Source organism: Salvelinus namaycush, chromosome 21 (genome assembly GCF_016432855.1).
Source record: "Salvelinus namaycush isolate Seneca chromosome 21, SaNama_1.0, whole genome shotgun sequence".
Taxonomy (NCBI): Eukaryota; Metazoa; Chordata; class Actinopteri; order Salmoniformes; family Salmonidae; genus Salvelinus; species Salvelinus namaycush.
The window spans coordinates 32715390-32733830 of record NC_052327.1 but is presented as its reverse complement, the minus strand read 5'-3'; the positions used below and the strand labels follow the sequence as shown (position 1 = coordinate 32733830).

Below are 18441 nucleotides of genomic sequence, written 5' to 3'. Positions count from 1 at the left end.
AGGCGTGATTAAACGCGATAACAAAATAAATAGTGCACTAAAATGACAAAGTGAACTTGTGTTAACTGGTTAACTCTGACAGCCCTACTATATATACACATGTCTCTCCCACTCTTTCTGTTCTGCCTGTGGACATAGAAAAGATGCAGGGCTCCAAGAGGGCTGCAATGGTGTGTTGATTCAGGCCAGGGAACCACCAAGTTTCTGTTGGGTGGTTTTGACTCTCTTGCAAGAAAAGGGCAACTTCTCTCCTTCCTCTCTCCCTCCCTCTCTCTTTCTCTCCCTCCCTCTCTCTTTCTCTCCCTCCCTCTCTATTTCTCTCCCTCCCTCTCTATTTCTCTCCCTCTATCTCTGGTGGACCAATCCATCTGACAAACAGTCAGTATGTCCAGGATTTGGCCCCATGACTAAGGAATAGGTGTGTTTATCAGGTGTGAAGTTGACTGAGAAGTTCTCAGCCTTTACATCGTAGTCTCCTCCCATTCCAGTTCAACATCACCTGCAAGAGAACAAAAGAGTAGAGATGTGAAATGTGCGTTTATGACTTGTGTGTCTGCTAGCGTATGTGTGTGTGTGTGTGTGTGTGTGTGTGTGTGTGCGTCTGCTCACCCTCCATAGCGTCCAGTGAGTCCATCTTCTCCAGAGCAGAGTAGTTAACAAACCAGATGGACTGGCTGTTTCCTTTACTGTTCAGCAGGTCCAGAGTACTCTGGTGTAGGAACATATACTGGGCCTGGGGACATGCATGCATACACTTGGTAAGATTGTCAGGCTCTCTACAGGTTTGAATACATCAGGACAACAGGGGGAACTAGATCATAATATGAAGTATCATATCCATATCACAGTCAGAATATTTCATTATTTTATGATACATGTTGTATAAAGACATTTCTCACCAGGTTCTGCACCATACACATCCTCTCACTGCGTAGTTCAGCCACCAGACCGTAGATGTCCACAAAGTCGTGATCACTGACATGTTGAATTAGGTGGTCCAGCGCTATAAACACTCCTGTCCTGCCTACACCAGCACTGCAGTGCACCACTATAGTGGTGTTCTCATGCCTGTTGGCTCTGATGGCTCTAACAAACTGTATGAGTGTGGTGCTGGACTCTGGTACGCCATGCTCTGGCCAGGAGGTGTAGTTGAAGTGGTGAACCACCATGTAGTCCCCACGCTAGGGGGAGAAAGAAAGAGAGAGAGGGGGAGAACAATGTTTTGATTATCAAGAGGGAAACTGTGTAAACTTAGTTATTCTGAGGTTCTCGCGTGTGTGTGTGTGTGTTACCCTCTCCACTTTGAGAGCTCTGACGGTCCAGTCAGGATAGACGTCCTCTGTCAACTTGGTGATGATGATGTCCCCAAATACTGTCACCGGCTTATTATCTTCTGGCCAGTACTGGTGACACCGGATCTACACACACACACAATTGGTGACAGCGGATCTAAACAGACATTCAACCCTGACACTACTAGAACCTTGGTGCGGTCCTTACCCTTCCTTTCTCATAGCACTGTGTGAGCATAGCAATGGTTTGTGTGTGAGTCTCCCAGATCATCCTCCAGAAGTCAGCCACAGTACCGGGGAGAGGGCCCTGGGTCGCTATGAACTCACTGGGACACAGATAGCCCTATTAAGGGAGAAGGAGATGCAGCAAGAGAGAGAATCTTATAGTCAGAACAGAGCAAAGTCACAAGTCTCCAGTTATTTTTTAGTTATTTTTATTTCATTTTTTACTTTTACCCCCTTTTTTCCCCAATTTCATCATATCCAATTGGTAGTTACGATCTTGTCTCATCGCTGCACCTCCCCTACGGACTCGGGAGAAGCAAAGGTCAAGAGCCATGCGTACTCCAAAACACGACCCTGCCAAGCCGCACTGCTTCTTGACCCACTGCTTGCTTAACCCGGAAGCCAGTCGCACCAATGTGACGGAGGAAACACCGTCCAACTGATGAGCGTCCAACTGATCAGCTTGCAGGCACTGGGCCCGCCACAAGGAGTCACTAGAGCACGATGAGACAAGGAAATCCCAGCCGGCCAAACCCTCCCCTAACCTGGACGATGCTGGGCCAATTGTGCGCCGCCCCATGGGTCTCCCGGTCACAGCCGGTTGTGACACAGCCTGGGATCAAAACCACAAGTCTCCAGTTTTGTAGTAAACACAAAAGTTGGAGTGTTTTGATGGCAAGGTTCAAGAGGTGATGACATTTTCTCTAAAAGCATGAGTGTTCTCTTTCCTGTGTGTGTGTGTGTGTGTGTGTGTGTGTGTGTGTGTGTGTGTGTGTGTGTGTGTGTGTGTGTGTGTGTGTGTGTGTGTGTGTGTGTGTGTGTGTGTGTGTGTGTGTGTGTGTGTGTGTGTGTGAGAGACTCACTGAGATGAAGCTAGCGTTAATGTAGTCAGATCCAGGCAAGCCAGGTTCAGACAGCAGCTTAACACGGTTGTTGTTGTCTGTAGAGGAGAGAGTGTGTTAGGCTGTGTGTGTTTGTTACGCTTAGTGTGTGTGCATGCATGTGTGCTCATACAGGGTTTGATGTTAGTGAAGCGGTTCGTGGATCTGTTCCAGGGAAGGTCAGCGTCTGATGTAGCCAGGTCGTGCAGCAGTTTGGGTAGCTCCTGGAAAGGACAGGGTTAACACTGTCAGACTACACACAGACACACAAACGCGCACGCACATACACGCAGGCGCGCACACACACACAGGTTTTCACAGGGGTCAGAGGTCAGAGTTACATACTGCGAACTCTTCCTGGAACTTGGCGTTCTCGTTGGCACACAGATCCTCTACATGCTGCAGAAAAGACTTCTTATTGACCGGCCTGAGAGACAGAGTGAGATGGGGGTAAGAGAAATCCTTCACAGAGCAGCAATCCACATCTAACTAGTATTGCCAAGCAAATACAATCACATAGCACAACATACACACTCATCAGGTGACTTACTTGAGAGACTTTCTGTAGCTGAGAAGTCTGTAACAGAGTTGACAGAACAATGTGAGTCACACTGGCACACTGTGAGTACGGCAGACTCTACTTTCCATTACTCTACAGTTACAGACTCACACACTGAATGAATAACAGCACTTCACTATGAAACTAAAGCAATGAGAGAGACCACAACACACTGCAATGCAACACAGCAACACACACATGGAGAGCTACAACACACTGCCTACAGATGTAGGATCTTAATTTGAGCCAGGAAAATAATCCTGCAGAAACAGAAAATGTGAATTATTACGTGGATTATAATTAATGGACATTTTTGTAGAGGTTGATACAGTTTTCATTAGGGCAAATCAAGTCAGAAATGTAAAAGTGGAAATTACAAACGTTTTAAAAACTAAAATACACTACAAGTTTGCAGCAACAAAAGAGTGATCAAATGAAGATCCTACATCTGTAATACCAACTTACTGGATGACAAATATCTCCTTCCGCCTAAAGAAGAAGGAGGAATACCTGGAGAGAGAGTGTGAGAGAGGGGTTAAAGTGAGAGAGTGGGCAGACAGCCATGTGTGTGGTTGTGGGATTGTGTGTGTGTGTGTGTGTGTGTGTGTGTGTGTGTGTGTGTGTGTGTGTGTGTGTGCTAACAGCAGCCAAGCACAGTCTGTAGGCATGCAGGTAGGTCGGAAGAGTGTTAGAGGTAGAGTGGGCATAATGTTACAGAGGGTGAACCTTTGTGATGGAGTGATAGAGGGGGAGTTTGTATGTGTGTGTGAGGAAAAAGACACGCACACGTAGGCACACACACACACACACACACACACACACACACACACACACACACACACACACACACACACACACACACACACACACACACACACACACACACACACACACACACACACACACACACACACACACACACTGACCGGTGTAGCTTCTCTTCCTTCAGCTCCAGGTCGGCCACAGCGATCATCTGATCCAGTTTAAACTTGGTCTCTATAATCTCCGCCTCCCGGGGAGAATAGGTCCCTCCCTCCTTCTGACGCTGACGGATCCTGCCATTGGATGAGGAACATGTCAAAAGCTCTGAGACACCTGAGTACGGCTGGCTGGGTTTAAACCTTGGTCAGCTAGAACCATCAGAGGAACATTGAGTTTACCTGACAGAGACATAGATGATGATGATGAGTAGCACAGCCAGGAAGAAGGAGAGGAGAACTCCCAGAATGATCTGTTCATCTCTGGTCAACAACCCATCCACTGACAGACAGAAGGGGGAGAGGGGGGAGAGGGGGGATGGACAGAGGTGTTGTTTAATCGATTTGCATTGGAGAGGAGAGGTGTATGTCTGAGTTTGTGGAAAGAATAGGGGAGGAGTGGTTACCTGCGGTTCTGATATGCTCAGAGTAGTCAGAGTCTGTGTACTGGCCTCGGATGTTGGTGGCTCGGAACTTAAACCTGCAACACAGACAAAGACATGCACTGTATTAAACTTTGTATGTGTGTGTGTGTGTGTGTGTGTGTGTGTGTGTGTGTGTGTGTGTGTGTGTGTGTGTGTGTGTGTGTGTGTGTGTGTGTGTTTACATGTGTGTGTTGTGGATACTCACACGTAGACAGTGTTTGGTTTGAGGGGTCCGTTACAGAGTGTGTTACTGTACTCCTCAGTCAGACAGTTGCCCTCCTCTCCGATAACATAGTGGTCTTCCTGGTGGTCTCTACGGTCCAGCACCCTGTCCCTCACAATTCTGTGTCTAATCTGTGAGTTGTTGTGTCTGCTGGTTTGTGTGTGTGTGTCCCTGCTTTCGCCGTCCCTCACACAGAGTGGGTTGGGGAAGCCATTGTCAGTCAGGTAGGGGGCGGGACGAGAGAGGAATGCGATCTTCCAGTTGGTTAGGTTCCTGCTGTCCATCACTGAGACAGAGACACAGACAGATCTCAGACAAGGCCTAAAGCAGCGGCTCCTAAACATTTTAGTTTTGGATATATTTTCTGTCTGATAGATGTACTGTATGTTTATGTGTGTGTCTGTGCATGTTAGTGCGTGTGATGTCGTACCCCCAGATTCTGACACGATGATCTGGATGCTACTGATTGGTCCGTTGTCATCGCTGTAGAAACAGGCTGGCATGCGAACAATGATGCTCCTGGAGGTTACCATGGCAACTCCTCCTCGGTCCAGCACTGCCTGGGGTCTCTGGGTGGGCTTGGCAGGAGCTACACACACACGCTCGCACGCACACACGTACACACAAACACAAACACACATAAATACACACACGTTGCGGTTATGCAGGGGTCATGTTGGGGTTATGAATGGGTTACGGGATTCCTAAAAAAAAGACCATGATTTTGAGGATTTTCCCCCTAGAATGGGTCTTTGGAGGAAGGATTGTTGATATATTCAGTGGAAGTCAGAATTTTACATGAACTTAAGATGGAGTCATTAAAACTCGTTTTCAACCACTCCACAAATTTCTTGTTAACAAACTATAGTTTTGGCAAGTCGGTTAGGACATCTACTTTGTGCAGTCATTTTTCCAACAATTGTTTACAGACAGATTATTTCACTTATAATTCACTGTATCACAATTCCTGTGGGTCAGAAGTTTACATACACCAAGTTGACTGTGCCTTTAAACAGCTTGGAAAATTCCAGACATTATGTCATGGGTTTAGAAGCTTCTGATAGGCTAATTGACATCATTTGAGTCAATTGGAGGTGTACCTGTGGATGTATTTCAAGGCCTACCTTCAAACTCAGTGCCTCTTTGCTTGACATCATGGGAAAATCAAAAGAAATCAGCCAAGACCTCAGAAAAGAAATTGTAGACCTCTACAAGTCTGATTCATCCTTGGGAGCAATTTCCAAATGCCTGAAGGTACCACGCTCATCTGTACAAACAATAGTACGCATATACAAACACCATGGGACCACGCAGCTGTCATACCGCTCAGGAAGGAAACGCCTTCTGTCTCCTAGAGATGAATGTACTTTGGTGCGAAAAGTGCAAATCAATCCCAGAACAACAGCAAAGGACCTTGTGAAGATGCTGGAGGAAACAAGTACAAAAGTATCTATATCCACAGTAAAACGAGTCCTATATCGACATAACCTGAAAGGCCACTCAGCAAGGAAGAAGCCACTGCTCCAAAATCGCCATAAAAAAGCCAGACTACGGTTTGCAACTGCACATGGGGACAAAAAGATCGTACTTTTGGAGAAATGTCCTCTGGTCTTGATGAAACAAAAATAGAACAAGCCTCCCCCTTTTTCCTCCAAACATAATGATGGTCATTATGGCCAAACAGTTCTATTTTTGTTTCATCAGACCAGAGGACATTTCTTACTTGTGTCGTGCACAAAGTAGATGTCCTAATCAACTTACCAAAAAATATAGTTTGTTATCAAGAAATTTGCGGAGTGGTTGAAAAACAAGGTTTAATGACTCCAACCTAAATGCATGTACATTTCCGACTTCAACTGTATATTTCTGTTTATTCTCAAACAATATATACAGTTATATCAACGTTCCAGAGGGGGATGTCTGCTACTTTTAGAGCTAGGATCCACTTTGTAAGCCTTCCCAATATTAACATGAACTCATGTCCTTCCTCCAAAGGAACATTCTATGGATTAGATTTCCAGAAAATGTAATTTTTTTGTCCTGGTTTCATGAGTAATCACCCTTATGTAGTGTAAATGTAGCACTGTACCTATGATTCCAGTAGTGATCCGAACCTCTGAGCTGGGGGGGCTTAAACCTGCTCCGTTTACTGCTGCAATCTGAGAGAGAGAGAGAGAGAGAGAGAGAGAGAGACACTATTTGGCCCTAAACAGACAATACACAGTGGCAGAATACCTGACCACTGTGACTGACCCACAATTAAGGAAAGCTTCGACTAATGTACAGTCTCAGTGAGCATAGCCTTGCTATTGAGCGAGACCACCATAGGCAGACCTGGCTCTCAAGAGAAGGCAGGCTATGTACACACTGCCCACAAAATGAGGTGGAAACTGAGCTGCACTTTCTAACCTCCTGAGAGAGAGAGAGTGTTTTGTGATAGTGTGTGTGCTCCTCGCCCGTATATTATAGTTGTGACCTGTGTGTGTGTGTGTGTGTGTGTGTGTGTGTGTGTGTGTGTGTGTGTGTGTGTGTGTGTGTGTGTAGTTGTGACTTGTGTGTGTGTGTAGTTGTGACTTGTGTGTGTGTAGTTGTGACCTGTGTGTGTGTAGTTGAGTCCTGTGTGTGTGTAGTTGTGACTTGTGTGTGTGTAGTTGAGTCCTGTGTGTGTGTGTGTGTGTGTAGTTGTGACATGTGTTTGTGTGTAGTTGCGACTTATGTGTGTGTAGTTGAGTCCTGTGTGTGTGTAGTTGTGAAGTGTGTGTGTGTAGTTGTGACGTGTGTGTGTGTGTAGTTGTAACGTGTGTGTGTGTAGTTGAGTACTGTGTGTGTGTAATTGTGAGTCATGTTGAGTCATGTGTGTGTAGTTGTGACCTGTGTGTGTGTAGTTGTGACCTATGTGTGTGGGTGTAGTTGAGTCCTGTGTGTGTAGTTTTGACCTGCGTGTGTGTGTGTATGTGTGTAGTTGAGTCCTCTGTGTGTGTGTGTGTGTGTGTGTTTGTGTGTGTGTGTGTGTGTGTGTGTGTGTATTTGAGTCCTATGTGTGTAGTTGTGACCTGTGTGTGTGTAGTTGTGACCTATGTGTGTGGGTGTAGTTGAGTCCTGTGTGTGTAGTTGTGACCTGTGTGTGTATGTGTGTAGTTGAGGCCTCTGTGTGTGTGTGTGTGTGTGTGTGTGTGTGTGTGTGTGTGTGTGTGTGTGTGTGTGTGTGTGTGTGTGTGTGTGTGTGTGTGTGTGTGTGTGTGTGTGTGTGTGTGTGTGTGTATGTAGTTGTGACCTGTGTGTGTATGTAGTTGTGACCTGTGTGTGTATGTAGTTGTGGCCTGTGTGCGTGTAGTTGAGTCCTGTGTGTGTGTAGGTGAGTCCTGTGTGTGTGTGTGTGTGTGTGTGTGTAGTTGTGACCTTTGTGTGTGTGTGTGGGTGAAGTTGTGACCTGTGTGTGTGTGTGTGTGTGTGTGTGTGTGTGTGTAGTTGAGTCATGTGTGTGTTTCTGTGTTTCTGTGTGTGTGTGTGTAGCTGTGACCTGTGTGTGTGTGATCCTCACCCGTATACTATAGTTGTAGCCTCCCTTCAGCCCGTCGATGACTGCGGTCAGAGTGCGGTTCTTATTTTTGACCACATTGAGGTGGTTAATGGTCATCTCTAGCTGGCCCTGGCGGTAGACAAGCACTGTGTAGGAACTTATGTTCCCATTGGGTTCATCAGGGGGGGCAAAGGTCACAAACACACGGGTCACTTCCTCCGGAATCACCTGCAGGGTCACGTTCTTAGGAGGATCCCTGGGCTCTGGAGGGAGAAGGGGAGAAGGATGGACGGAGGAGAGAGAGAGAGATGAACTACTTCCCAGTTGAATAAAGTAGCTACTGTATTACTGGATCTGTGTGTTCCTCACCTTCCTCCATTGTTCTGATGACAGTGGGTTCAGTGGCCTGTCCGTCCCGCCGTGCGTTCTCCAGTGTTCCAGTGAAGGCGGTCACGGTCACAGAGTAGCGAGTGAACGCAGTCAGGTTTGACACAACTACAATCCTTAGCTCCTCTGGACCGCGTACTACAGACTGGTTTAACCCCTCGCTATCCAGCTGAACAACGACACAACATATAGTAGTGTTAGGTTCTTATTTTTCAGAGTAAATAACTCACGGACACTAGAGAAGCTTAACCAAGTTTAATTCTTCCCAAAGGGTCGACACAACTGTATTCACACAGCAAAACATTTCTCACCATCACAAGTATGTATACCCCACTTGGGACCCTCCTTCTCTCCAATCCTTACATCTTATGGTTTCACAGGAAATGGATAACAAGATAATAAACCCTTATTACTCCCTTCAGGGGATCTGACCTGACCTCCTGACCTCAACCCCTCCTTAGCCTAATCCACAGATGTCCTTCCCCTCCCCTATAGCAATCCTGTGATCTCCTCTCGTCCACCCAGCACATTCCACAGCCACTCTGTCTTTCTACAGATCTCACTCCTTTATATACTATGCATCTGATCTATCATGTCTTTAATATCTCAATGTTCAAAGTTTAGAATCCAACAGTAGCAAGAAACATTTTCATGTTATTATTTGTGTGTGTGTTGTGTACTCACAGAGAGGACGTCTATGAGGTAGGAGGTGGGGCCGGTGATCACATCTGGGAGTTGCCATTGGATACGGAGGCTGTTGGAGGACATGGTCACTGACAGGTCACTGGGAGGGGCATCAGGGTCTGAGAGGAGAGACAGGTATAAATATACACATACTGCCTGGGTGTGTGGGTACATCTGTTGTATGTATGTATGCATGTGGGTACTTACTCCCAGCCAGTGTGTGTGTGTATCTCCAGGGTGTGTGTTCTCCTGGCCCAGCATTCGTAAGGGCTGTGATTCTGAAGCGGTAGAGGCGGTACTTGGCCAGAGACTGTATAGTGATGCTCCTGTTGCCCTCACCACCATCAGAACCATTCACTGACACCAACACCTGACCAGGAACATCATGAACATGATGTTGAGTTCAATGTTAGGATTTCATTTTGTGTCATACAGCCTATTCATGTAGACATACTGTATGTACGACACAGCAACACAGATATCCAGGTAAACATACATCCTGATCGACGCAGCCTGGAGCCAGGGCAGCGGTCGGCTCTGGCAGGGGTGTGGCCTCAGCTAGGGGTGTGTCAGACTGGCAGTCGGGTGACAGCAGCTGCACGGTGATGCGGTACTCAGTGAGCATGCCGGGAGCAGAGAGGGGAGGAGCCCATTGGAGCGTCACGCTGGTGGCTGTGGCCTCTGACACACTCAGGAAGCGAGGGACACCAGGAACTGCAGGGGGATATAAAGGTGGGTTGAGGTGGTACAGTTCATCTGGTCTCCTGGTGAAATCTCTGTGTGTGTGTGTGTGTGTGTGTCTATGTACCTGACTCGGGGTGTGTGTAGGCAGTACAGTTGATCTGGTCTCCTGGGCCGGCAGAGTTGACAGCCGTCACGGTGAGTGTGAATTCTGCATCCGGCGCTAGCCCGCTGACCGTGTAATGGTTTGTGTAAGCCTGGTGTATGTATGCCTGTGAGCGTGTGTTCACCTGGACCTGGTAGTACAGGATGAGTCCATTGGGGTTGGCTGGAGGCTCCCAGTGTAGAAACACAGAGTCCCAGCCCAGACCAGAGCAGGACAGGTTACCCACCACCTCCGACACTGGAACCAGGAGACACAGGGTTAACACAAGGGTTATTAACCACTTTCACATGCATATGGCACTTGATTTCTAGTTCCACAACCTCACATACCCACGCACACACGAACCTGATTCATTGGTTGTGAAGGACACAGGAGTGCTGTACTGGTCTCCATGACCCACTCTGGTGTAGCTAAATACACTGATCTCATAGGAGCTGTGAGGCCGGATCCCACTCAGCTGTCCTTCTGTCCACGGACCTGTAGAGTTCTGACAGAGAGGAGGAGGAAGAGAGAGAGAAATCAGGAAATCTTATAGACAGAACATAGCAAAGTTACAGGACTCCAGTTTGACATATTGAATGTGTCTTTCTTTGTGAGTGAGTGAGTGAGTGAGTGAGAGTGAGTGAGTGAGTGAGTGAGTGAGTGAGTGAGTGAGTGAGTGAGTGAGTGAGTGAGTGAGTGAGTGAGTGAGTGAGTGAGTGAGTGAGTGAGTGAGTGAGTGAGTGAGTGAGTGAGTGAGTGAGTGAGTGTGAGTGAGTGTGAGTGAGTGAGTGAGTGTGTGTGTGTGCAGTACCTGGTAAGTGAGTGTGTTTGTGTTGTTCTCCAGGATCCTGAAGCCGTAGTGTGTGACCACACCGTTGGGTTCCAGAGAGGGTTCCCAGGTCAGCCACACAGAGAAGGCTGTGTGGTTATAGAGAGACAGGTTCCGGGGAGGAGACATCGGACCTGGTGGAACACAATGTTAGAGTACATTACTGGCCTTCGTCTGTGTTCAGCGGCAGCAGTTGGAGGTGTTATGGTAGGTTAGAGGTTAATAGGGGATAAAGGTGAGAGGTTAAAGTTGACCTGCTTCGTCTGTGTGCAGCATCAGTAGTAGCAGGGGTCCGGAGCCCTTGCGGGTGGCTGCGGTGATGGAGAGGTTGTAGGCAGTGTAGGGCAGCAGCTGTGTGAGTGTGAGGGCGGTGTTGGGGGTGTGTGTGGTGTTGGAGCCTCCAGGGCCGAACAGGGTGAGGGAATACTCGGTTATCTCTCCGTTGGTCTCCAGGGGGCGCTGCCACACCACAGACACTGAGGAGGACGACAGGTTCCTACTGGACACCAGCACTGGAGCTGAACTGGGGACTGGAGGGAGAGAGTGAGTTAATAGTATGTGTGTGTATGAGTTTAAAATATGCGTGTGCATTTTATGTGTGTGTGTGTGAGAGTATGTAAGAAGACTCACTGTCATCATCGGTCCTTACGTGCAGCAGGCTGGTGTGGTTGTGGGCGGGGCCGGCACTGGTTGCCGGGGTAACAGTGAAGACGTAGGGATAGTACTTCCTGAGTTTGGTAAACAGGAAGACGTTGTCATTGGTTATCTTGGTGATGGTATTGTTGACAGCGGGGGGTCCATGGGGGTTGCTGTTAGGGTTAGGGGTGTTCAGGGGTTTAGGGGTAAGGGGGTGTCCAGCCTCCTGCAGGGTGAGCAGGTAGAAGGGGCGTCCGTTGGGTTCCATAGGGGGGTCCCAGCTTACTATGATGGCCGTAGAACTGAAGATCTGAGCACTGAGGTTGTGAACCGGATCACTGGGCACTGTGAGGGGAGATGAGGAGTTAGTATGACTGACTGAACTACTATGCATCATTTATATCACTGAATACTAGGACTGCGTACGAAATGATGGGTCAAGATGCGTTACATAGCAAACAGGGTGTCATGGCTAAAACACTTCAAGCTACAGTATGTTGATGGATGATGTATATACATGTAATACATCTCCACCCAAATCAACAATATTATTAAGAAATCAAACACTTGAGCCACCCCAGGGAGAGAGAGACACACACAAAACAGCACTTAATCATCATCAGGATCCTCACCCCATGATCAACAGGGAGAACAACTCAGTGTGAAAAGAAAACAAACATTTGACCAGAGAAACTTTGTTTCAGAAAAGTTAAATCGAGAAACTTTGTTTTGAAAAACTTCAAGTAGAGAAAGTTTGAAGAAAGACACTTTGAACAGCAGATACTCATCCTGGCTACACCCTCTTCTGGTGTCTATCCTCTAAGCTCCGGTCACTGAGTCTGACCATATTGAGAGAGCAAACTGAGCATGTGCACACCTCGGGAAACAGGGATGGAGAGAACAAGAGAAGTGGAGATGGAGGAAAGAAGGAGGGAGGGGAGACCTCAGTGAAGGCAGATTGAGAGGCTGGTAATGTGGATGGATGGGTGGAGGAGAGAGGGCGGTGTGTGGGTGTCTGAGCCCAGGGCAGTGAGCCCTGCTGGGCTTGGCAGGGCAGGACAGGCAGGGTGGGCTGGAGGTCCGGTGGCTGGAGCACAGAGGCAGAGACACATAGTCAGTATCAGAGACATCATCAGACAGAAACAGGAGTCAGGTACTATTATACGTCAGATGAACGCTGCAGTCTGTCTACGCCATTTTTCCCAAAATCACATAAAAACAAAGAGATCAAAACATGAACAATACCTGACTAGCTAGCTACGTTTTCTAATCCAGATGAATAATATCAGACGTTTTATCTGTATTATCTATTTGACATGGACATTGCTACTTCTTCTTATAATCCAGATGCTGCCATTCAACAGTGATTCATCTGCACCTGAAGCTACAGACAACATTAACAGATGACTGATCACTTCTCAACACTATCAACTACTAACACTGAGAGAATAATGACCTACTGACAAAACTATACAGGATGTTTATGTTGATAGCGTTGAAGGATTGATGCCAAGATGTGTTTACTAAATACATGGAGGCCTGTAGCATTGCTCTGTTTGGACAACAAGATATGATCAGATGTCCAAGATGTTAAAGACTAAACTTCCACCAGGTTCAGTAAAAGGAGACACAAACTGGTTTTCTGAGGTGCGGAGGCCTCGGAGGGACAAAAAGGGCCAGTTTGTCAGACTGACAGCGTTACTTCCATTCACTAGCCAGCTGAAAGTTACACTTCAATCTCAGAGTTTTTCCGTGATTTTATTAAGTTCAAAAAGAGGTGGGAAAAAACAGTGCAGACTCTCTCTCTGTGTGTGTGTGTGTGTGTGTGTGTGTGTGTGTGTGTGTGTGTGTGTGTGTGTGTGTGTGTGTGTGTGTGTGTGTATGACTGACCGTCCTCTGGAGTGAGTAGGTTTAAGGGATCAGTATGGACCCCCCCATCCCCCTGCAGGGTGCTGGCGGTCAGCCAGAGGCTGTAGTTCTGTCCTCCTCTTAGGCCAGACAGACGGTAGGACAGGTCCTCCCCCGGAGAGACAGGGTCCAGCTCTGACACTGGGATATGCTAGGGGAGAGGGAAGAGAGAGACAATGCCCTTAAAGTAGAAAATAACAAAGTGTACAATGTGCGTGTGTGTGTTACTCACCTGCTTTATAACAGCTTTATTGTCTGTGTAGTATACACTGTAGTGCTGTATAACTCACCTGTTCTGTGACAGTGGTATTGTCTGAGTAGTACAAAGTGTAGTGCAGGAGTATTCCATTTGGCTGAGTGGGAGGTTGCCAGAGCATGGTCACCGAGGAAGAGGTCAGGTTCACTAACGACACATTCTGGGGAGGGTCAAACGGCACTGTGGAAGAGAATTGCAAGAGTTTATGTTCAATAAAAATGAACTGAAGGCCTGGAGCATTGCTCAGTTTGGACTACAAGATTGTCAAAAGTTAAGGAACTAACTCTCTCTGTCTGTCTGTGTCTGTGTGTGTACACCTGTGTCAATAGTACTGAAGCTGATGTATATAAGGACTCCCCCGTCCCCCAGGCGTGTCCAGCTGGAGATAGACGCGTTGTAGCGACTCTCTGAGTCAACACTGATAACCACAGCTGTATCTGTCACGTTCTGCCACACCTCAGACGACTCATTCCTTAGAGAAGGAAGGAGGATGAAGAAGAGAGAGACCATGTTGGAGCTAGCTGTAACTGCTCCTTCAATCAGAATGCCTCATCCCTCAACATCGTTTTCAACATCACATCAGCAGTAGGATTCAAACTATTGATCAATAATGAAATAAAAAACTCACCAGACTCTGACTATGTAGTAGAGGATCTCAGAGTTGGCCTCTTTCGGTGGTTCCCATGACAATTGTACCTCGTAGTCTGAAAATATCCTGGCTAGTAGAAACTGAGGGGGAGTGTCTGGGTCTGAAACAAACTTACCATTGATTAGAACCAAAACACAGACACACTGAAAACCACGCCACCTTGGGGAAATGGACTGGAAGGTAACTCCTGTGATGTCAGAGTGTCAAGAGAACCTGAAACCGAGAGAGGAAGTGACCTCACAGTAGTGAGATGAGAAGAAGAGGTAATGATGAACCTTCTGTGGTCCAGAGTCTCCGGTCACGTTAACAACATGATCCACAATGCAGCCACCTGAAACATAATGACCCTAACCATGGTCCCCCTCCCCCCTCCCCCCTCTTACCCCAGATCCCTCCCTCTGTTGGGGTGATGTTTAGGGGTTTACTGTGGTTCTGGGTGTGTGTGTGTGTGTGTGTGTGTGTGTGTGTGTGTGTGTGTGTGTGTGTGTGTGTGTGTGTGTGTGTGTGTGTGTGTGTGTGTGTGTGTGTGTGTGTGTGTGTGTGTGCATGTTTGAGAGGCTCTCACCGTCCTCCAAAGTGGTGATGTTGAGAGGGTCACTGCTGTGGTTTCCGGAGCCAATACGTGTGTGTGCCTTCACCACCAGAGTGTATTGCGCAAACTTCCTCAGGTGTGTGATCTGGGCGTGGTTGATGGGTGTGGTCAGGTTGAGGAAGTGGGAGGAGTTTCGCAGCTCAAGGCTGTAAATCAAATCAAAGTCCATTTAAAGTGCATTTAGTCATCACGAGACAGTTCAAATCTAGAAGCCATGCAGAGATGTACCTGTAGTGTGTGATAACTCCGTTGGGCACCAGGGGGTGCTCCCACATCACGTTCACCTCATTGGAACTGACAGACACGTAGGACAGGCCGTAGGAAGGACTACCCGGGACTAGAGAGGAAACACACACACTTCAACATGAGGCGTTAGTGTGTGCATGTGTCTAGTGTGTGTGTGTGTGTGTGTAGACTCACCGTCCTCCCCAGACAGCATAGTGAGTGTGTCTGAGGTGTGGTTCCCATGTCCGATGCGTGTGTATGCTCTGACAGAGACATTATAGTATGAAAACGGCCTTAGCCCTGTCAGAGTCACTCTGGGGACAGAGCTGTTCAACACTGCCACATACGATTGGTTCTCGTACAGGACCTCATACTGTTGGATCACCCCATTGGCTCTCTCCGGGGGCGACCAAGAGAGGGTGGTGGTGGAGGGAGAAGTGTCTACCACTGTTAACCCTACAGGAGGGGAGTCAGGTTCTGAGAGAGAGATAGAAAGGGGTAAGACTGGACTTTCTATCATTAAACCCACACAATGACAGAGGTGTGTGTGTGTGTGTGTGTGTGTGTGTGTGTGTGTGTGTGTGTGTGTGTGTGTGTGTGTGTGTGTGTGTGTGTGTGTGTGTGTGTGTGTGTGTGTGTGTGTGTGTGTGTGTGTGTGTGTGTATGTACCATCCTCGGGTGTGACAGCGAAAATATTGTCTAGGTCAGACAGAGAGCCCTCTCCTACAGCAGTAGATGCAGCCACTCGCAGCTTATAACCTGTATACTTCTCCAGCCCTGAAACACACAGCAAGCAGCTTATAACCTGTATACTTCTCCAGCCCTGAAACACACAGCAAGCAGTTTATAACCTGTATACTTCTCCAGCCCTGAAACACACAGCAAGCAGCTTATAACCTGTATACTTCTCCAGCCCTGAAACACACAGCAAGCAGTTTATAACCTGTATACTTCTCCAGCCCTGAAACACACAGCAAGCAGTTTATAACCTGTATACTTCTCCAGCCCTGAAACACACAGCCTAATACCAATACATCTTTACAGGCTTGAACCAGACTTGGACCATGTGTGTATACGTGTACATACAGTATGTGTTTGTTTGTGTGTGTGTTACCTGTGAGCAGTATGCTGGTGTTGTGTGTAATTCTCTGCAGGGCTCGGTTGCTGTGTAGGTTGAGTCCGTAGAGAGTGTATTGTGTGATTCGTCCATTGGGGTTGAGGGGCGGAGTCCAGCTGACCAGGATAGAGGTGGAGCTAACATTCTGATAGGACACTCCCACCACTGAGCTAGGAACTACAATAACAACAACGCACAACAATAAACAAACAATGACATTATTACAAAACTATGTATATATATATCTGTGTGTACCCTGTTCACGAGTCTTCTCAGTGACGAGTGTTGCAGGTCCCTCTCCAATAGCAGTAGCCGCGGTAACAGTGAAGGTGTAGTCAGTGAAGGGACTGAGACCAGAGACTAGGTAAGACAGCTCCTTAGCCTGCATGTCTATGACCTTGTCCCTCACATACACTCCTGGAACACACACACACATACACGGTGTAAAGGACAGCCTGTAGAGCAGTGGTAACACACCTCATTCATCAACTAGTCTTAAATGTTAAAAGAGGTTAGAAGAGGTTAAGGCAGGTTGGCATTTATTGTCATGACTCGTGTACTGGAGGCAGCTCTGCAGAGTGGCCACTAGTTCTGTCCTTGAGCTGTTCTTATCTATTAATGTTCTGTATTATGTCATGTTTCATGTTTTGTGTGGACCCCAGGAAGAGTAGCTGCTGCTATTGCAACAGCTAATGGTGATCCTAATAAAATACCAAATAAAACCTGATTTTAAACTTAACAACACTGCTAACCCTAATGCCTAAACCTAACCTTAAATTAAGACCAAAAGCAGATTTTTGTTTTCATGAATTTACACAATATAGACAATTTTGACATTGCAGTTGGCCCATCTAGCGGAAATCAGTTCTGCCTCCAGGGCAAGATTCATGGTAATAAACGTCAACTTGCGGTTAAAAGGTTAAAGGTTAGTGGTGAGTGCAGTACTTCCTGGGGTGCTGGAGGCAGCAGCCCTGGTGAAGAGGTATGTCAGGAGTGTCTGGAGGTGTCCAGTGGCTGCAGGTGCAGAGCGGGTGGAGAGGTGGGGCTTGCCAGGCTGTGGGTGGGCAGTGAGCCAGGGGAGGGGTGTGGCCGGGGGTGAGGTGGTTAGGGAGAGGGAAGAGGTCCCTGAAGTCACATGGTCAAAGGTCAGAGGGGTGGAGTCTGGAAAGTCAGAGGTCTGGCCAGTCCCAGGGGCCATACTGGCCAGACTGGAGCCCTCAGTGACTGACGGGTCAGTGTTGATCTTGTGCTCAAGGTTAGTGTTAGGGCTGGTTGGAGCGCTGTGTGTGCGGCTGATTGCAGTCCTGGTCATGCCGGTGATGAGCGTGTGGTCGGAGAGGGTGACCGTGAACGCAGGCGGGGAGGTGGTCAGGCTGTCAGCTGATCTCTTACGCCGGAGAGAGTGGTCAGGGATAACTGCAGCGAACGTTCCACCACCAAGGAGATCAGTGTAATTTAGATCCTAAAGATAAGATGAAAACATCAGAGACACACACACACACACAGCCACTAATCCAGACAGATAGAGTGGTACCTGTGTTCCAGTGAGGGTGATGTCCTGCAGCAGTATGTTGTCAGAAAGAACCAGGAGTCTGTACTGTGTGATCAGACCGTTAGGCTGGGCAGGATTTCTCCAACTCACACGCACCGACACAGAGTCTACTGCTACTGCCTGCAGAGCCTGCACTGCACTGGGAGCTACACACACACACAGACACACAGACACACACACACACACAGACAGACAGACAGACAGACAGACAGACAGACAGACAGACAGACAGACAGACAGACAGACAGACAGACAGACAGACAGACAGACAGACAGACAGACAGACAGACAGACAGACAGACAGACAGTATTAGACAGACAGTATCAGACAGACAGTATTAGACAGACAGTATTAGACAGACGGTATCAGACAGACAGTACTAGACAGACAGTATCAGACAGACATTATTAGACAGACAGTATCAGACAGTATTAGACAGTATCAGACAGGCAGTATCAGACAGACAGTATTAGACAGGCAGTATTAGACAGACAGTATCAGACAGCCATTATTAGACAGACAGTATTAGACAGACAGTATTAGACAGACAGTGTTAGACAGTATTAGACAGGCAGTATTAGACAGACAGTATCAGACAGCCATTATTAGACAGACAGTATCCGACAGTATTAGACAGTATCAGACAGACAGTATCAGACAGACAGTATTAGACA

The 18441-nt window shown here is 47.5% G+C and overlaps 1 protein-coding gene across 1 annotated transcript in view; it reads right to left on the bottom strand.

The window, feature by feature from the left end:
* Positions 1-309: 309 nt before the first annotated feature.
* ptprq (protein tyrosine phosphatase receptor type Q) overlaps positions 310-18441 on the bottom strand; it is a 57356-nt gene continuing 39224 nt past the window's right edge. Inside the window, exons 25-61 of the mRNA XM_039016905.1 lie at positions 17749-17912; positions 17160-17601; positions 16470-16631; positions 16212-16391; positions 15767-15874; positions 15293-15574; positions 15101-15209; positions 14846-15018; positions 14260-14380; positions 13949-14103; positions 13666-13811; positions 13358-13526; positions 11462-11812; positions 11086-11361; positions 10871-10965; positions 10366-10507; positions 9982-10257; positions 9670-9887; positions 9381-9543; positions 9174-9292; positions 8472-8658; positions 8124-8365; positions 6597-6741; positions 5013-5255; positions 4565-4868; positions 4342-4415; positions 4118-4217; positions 3884-4012; positions 2949-2975; positions 2744-2825; positions 2532-2622; positions 2381-2457; positions 1501-1635; positions 1293-1418; positions 900-1181; positions 610-733; positions 310-499 (exon numbers count right to left, since the gene is read on the bottom strand). Coding sequence (XP_038872833.1) covers positions 462-499; positions 610-733; positions 900-1181; positions 1293-1418; positions 1501-1635; positions 2381-2457; positions 2532-2622; positions 2744-2825; positions 2949-2975; positions 3884-4012; positions 4118-4217; positions 4342-4415; positions 4565-4868; positions 5013-5255; positions 6597-6741; positions 8124-8365; positions 8472-8658; positions 9174-9292; positions 9381-9543; positions 9670-9887; positions 9982-10257; positions 10366-10507; positions 10871-10965; positions 11086-11361; positions 11462-11812; positions 13358-13526; positions 13666-13811; positions 13949-14103; positions 14260-14380; positions 14846-15018; positions 15101-15209; positions 15293-15574; positions 15767-15874; positions 16212-16391; positions 16470-16631; positions 17160-17601; positions 17749-17912 — 6257 coding nt within the window. The 3' untranslated portion in view covers positions 310-461. The remainder of the gene's footprint in view (positions 500-609; positions 734-899; positions 1182-1292; positions 1419-1500; positions 1636-2380; positions 2458-2531; positions 2623-2743; positions 2826-2948; positions 2976-3883; positions 4013-4117; positions 4218-4341; positions 4416-4564; positions 4869-5012; positions 5256-6596; positions 6742-8123; positions 8366-8471; positions 8659-9173; positions 9293-9380; positions 9544-9669; positions 9888-9981; positions 10258-10365; positions 10508-10870; positions 10966-11085; positions 11362-11461; positions 11813-13357; positions 13527-13665; positions 13812-13948; positions 14104-14259; positions 14381-14845; positions 15019-15100; positions 15210-15292; positions 15575-15766; positions 15875-16211; positions 16392-16469; positions 16632-17159; positions 17602-17748; positions 17913-18441) is intronic.